Source organism: Paramormyrops kingsleyae, chromosome 19 (genome assembly GCF_048594095.1).
Source record: "Paramormyrops kingsleyae isolate MSU_618 chromosome 19, PKINGS_0.4, whole genome shotgun sequence".
Lineage (NCBI taxonomy): Eukaryota > Metazoa > Chordata > Actinopteri > Osteoglossiformes > Mormyridae > Paramormyrops > Paramormyrops kingsleyae.
In genome coordinates this window covers 31202228-31205530 of record NC_132815.1, presented here as the reverse complement: position 1 = coordinate 31205530, position 3303 = coordinate 31202228, and the positions used below count along the sequence as shown (strand labels likewise).

Genomic DNA, 3303 nt, shown 5'->3' with positions numbered 1-3303 from the left:
TCTTTTTTGACAGATGAGGAAGGAGATGAGGGTGATGAAGAAGAGGAGGACCAATCAAAGACTAGACAGAAAGGGACAAGCAGAGGGCCTCCAGCCAAGCGCACAAAGACACTTAAGGCATAGAGTCTCCTGTTCTGTGGTGTGTGCCTGAAAAAGAAGTTGGCCACCTTTGGGACTGTCTGATTGGTATATGCAATAAGATGGGAAAAGCCCCCCTACCCCTTACTGGATAGGGGGCTCCATATTCCACCAAGAATGTCAGCCTTCAACATCAGCTGCTTCGTTTTGATCTCATTCATCAAAAGTGTGACATTTGTGCTTTTTTATGTATTGACTCATTTGTTTTGCTGCCAAGGAGAGCAGGAAGTATTAAGGGATATATGTACATTTGTCCACATGGTTTACAGTGTGTGTGTATAATCTTCAGGAAACTTCTATGGACATTCTCTTGCCCTTAATACATTTTATTTCTGCAGATTGTAACTTTTATTTCAGCATCATTATTAAATGATCTAAAGTGCATTTTCTTTTAAAAGCCGAAAAGACATACAGCAACATTTCCCCTTTGTTAAAAAAGGTGTGTGTGTGTGTCAAGACAAGCCCTTTTCTACTGAGTGAGCACTACAGCCTCAAAAAAAAAAAAAACCCACTAAAAACAGCCTTTTCCATTCTGCATATAAAGAGAACATCAATACAGGGTTCATTTCTGTGACATCGGGCCTTTGGTGTACATCTGTACTGTGTTTTCTTCCCAGGGCTGCTGGACAGTGGTGAAAAAGACAGATACACATTTTTACAAAGAGCTATAAACACAGGTAATACTTATTAACAAAGTGCATTTGAATGTTAAACATGGCTGTTCCATTTATAAATCTGAAGTTTCACTGTCTCCTGCACAGTGGACACATAGAACTTCCTCTGGTTTCCTCATGAAAAATCATAGCCTGTACATACATAATAATGAGGGAATACAAGGGTTGACATCAAGTCAAAATTGAACTGCCAGTATAAACGTGAGTGAATTGTTCCCACCTGATATGGTTGGAAGCAAACATTGTTAATTTAAATCACTGTCAAAAATATGAAAGTACTCAATGGAAATCAAGTCAGCATACTCAGAATGCCTTAATTTTAGAATGATCCTAGAAGTTCATGTGACCTATATTATTTGGTCCGCAGACTCAGTTATAAACCATTCTGTAATTCACTACAGTAAAAAAGCAGAATGTAGTAAAGTTTCCTGATTTCCAATACTAATACTAATAATGCCATTGATTCTAGAAAGCCATATTTAGGGTAGATCTTCAAATCTAACATAGCAGTTAAGTGTGCTGATGACCTTTTGAAAGAAATTAGCATTATGTGCAAAAAGCCTTAAAAGACATAAGCTCATGAGAATTGATACTGTACTTTCAGTTAAAGAAAAGTGACAAACAGGAAAATGCCACCAGATCCCAGAAACAAATAAATAAAATCAAAAGAGATCCAGCAGCTAAATGCTACTTGGACTCAACTCATAAATAGGTGTAAAGAAATATGTACCACTTTCCCTACACTGGTTCACTGTGGGGATGAACACAAATACCCCATTTGTAGTAAAGATAGAAACAAACATGGCATATATTACTCTTCAGCACACCATATAGGATCCACACTGCAATGCAGTTGCCAGGTGCTGGTTGCTACTTCGCTACAACACTCTTAAGCTGTACTAGCACAGGGTTACTGCTGTAAGGATCGCCAGCTACCATGGTAAAAAAAAAAAAAAGAATTACGGCATTATGCATATTGTAATACTCCCACAAAAAAAATGTAATGGAAGGACAGAGAGCAGCCACCATGCAAAATGAGATGACCCAATGAGCTACCTGAAACACATGGCTTTGTACCAGCCCATTTGTCAATCAAAGACATCCTGGAGGTTGAATCTGATTGTTCCCGTTAAGTGTCAATCAGCTGCAGGTGGCTGATCTGATTGGACGCCTTTTCAAACGTCTGGTGACGACTACAGAGAATTGCCAAACAGATGGGGAGGATGCAGTAACCGATGGTTTTGGGGTCCGTACGGGTGCAGGAGTAGAGGAAGAGGAACACCTGGAGGTATGGGATAAGTAAGAGGGTAGCCCATACCCAAAAAGGAAAGGACAGCAGCCGCACGTTTAACCAGTGAGTCCATGCGGGTGACGCTGAGGACGGCTCGCCAGGTGGCGCAGCCTTCCCAGGCGACTGTTCCACCATGTCTATTGTTAGCCGGTTGTACTTCTGGTTGATTTCGAAAACATAGTAGAAAGCAGCCGCACTAGCCAGCAGATATAGTCCCACGCTTATCCATCCCATCCGCTGACGGAAGTTCATCATTCTCCATAGTCATTCCTGGAAAAGAATTTAGGGTCGATGCAAGAATGCAAAATTCATCTTCTGCATTTTGCTTTACCAGGGTAGTTGGCATTAAGATTGAGGCTACATCTCAAACGACATCAGTGTACAGGCCGTTCTCTAGAAACTGAAGAATGCCTGAGTAATCACAGCAAATGAATCTCGGAGTGACCCACGAACCCGTTAGAATTAACCTCGCTTCCTCCCCCTCACCTTTCTAAATTCATTGATCCATCCGACCGTCTATGTGCTCTTGTTTCCGTGTCTCCGAATGTTCGACCAACAACTGAACCACATAAACGTTCTGTCATACGTGCCCCTCACAGGCACAGGCAGCCTGTCACATGACCGCTTACGCTTTATCCAATAGGAGCACCGTCGTTTGCTCGTTGTTTTTTTGTACCAATACTTTGACATAAAGTGCAGCGCCACTTAATGGTCGGAGTTGGAAGTGGGGGACTGAAATCGGGATCGTGTTGTACTGAACTGCAATATGATGAGGGGTTCAAGCAGCGTTAGCTGCTAGATCCTTGTTTTCGTATTTATTATTTTGTATATCATTATTTTTTTAATCGTAGAGAAGCGATATGTGAGGAATTATGGTTTTGCTTTTTCATTACTGTTCTGCACAGCGAATGTTTCATTTAATTTGTTATTAACGTGTGCAATGTTTTCAGTAGATCGTTTTTTTTTGGATTGTCGTTGTTATATGTAGTTGTTGCATTGTTGCACAAATATCTAGCAGATTTTAAGTATGCTATTATACACTCACCTAAAGGATTATTAGGAACACCTGTTCAATTTCTCATTAATGCAATTATCTAATCAACCAATCACATGGCAGTTGCTTCAATGCATTTAGGGGTGTGGTCCTGGTCAAGACAATCTCCTGAACTCCAAACTGAATGTAAGAATGGGAAAGAAAGG

General features: G+C 40.7%; 1 protein-coding gene across 1 annotated transcript; it reads right to left on the bottom strand.

The window, feature by feature from the left end:
• Positions 1–458: 458 nt before the first annotated feature.
• On the bottom strand, positions 459–2738 carry LOC111852738 (lysosomal enzyme trafficking factor-like). The gene is made up of 2 exons (XM_023828962.2): positions 2590–2738; positions 459–2373 (listed from the first exon to the last, which is right to left on the bottom strand). Exon 2 carries the CDS (start codon positions 2356–2358, stop codon positions 1942–1944), a length of 417 nt encoding a protein of 138 aa, XP_023684730.1. The 5' UTR covers positions 2359–2373; positions 2590–2738; the 3' UTR covers positions 459–1941.
• Between the last annotated feature and the right edge of the window lie 565 nt (positions 2739–3303).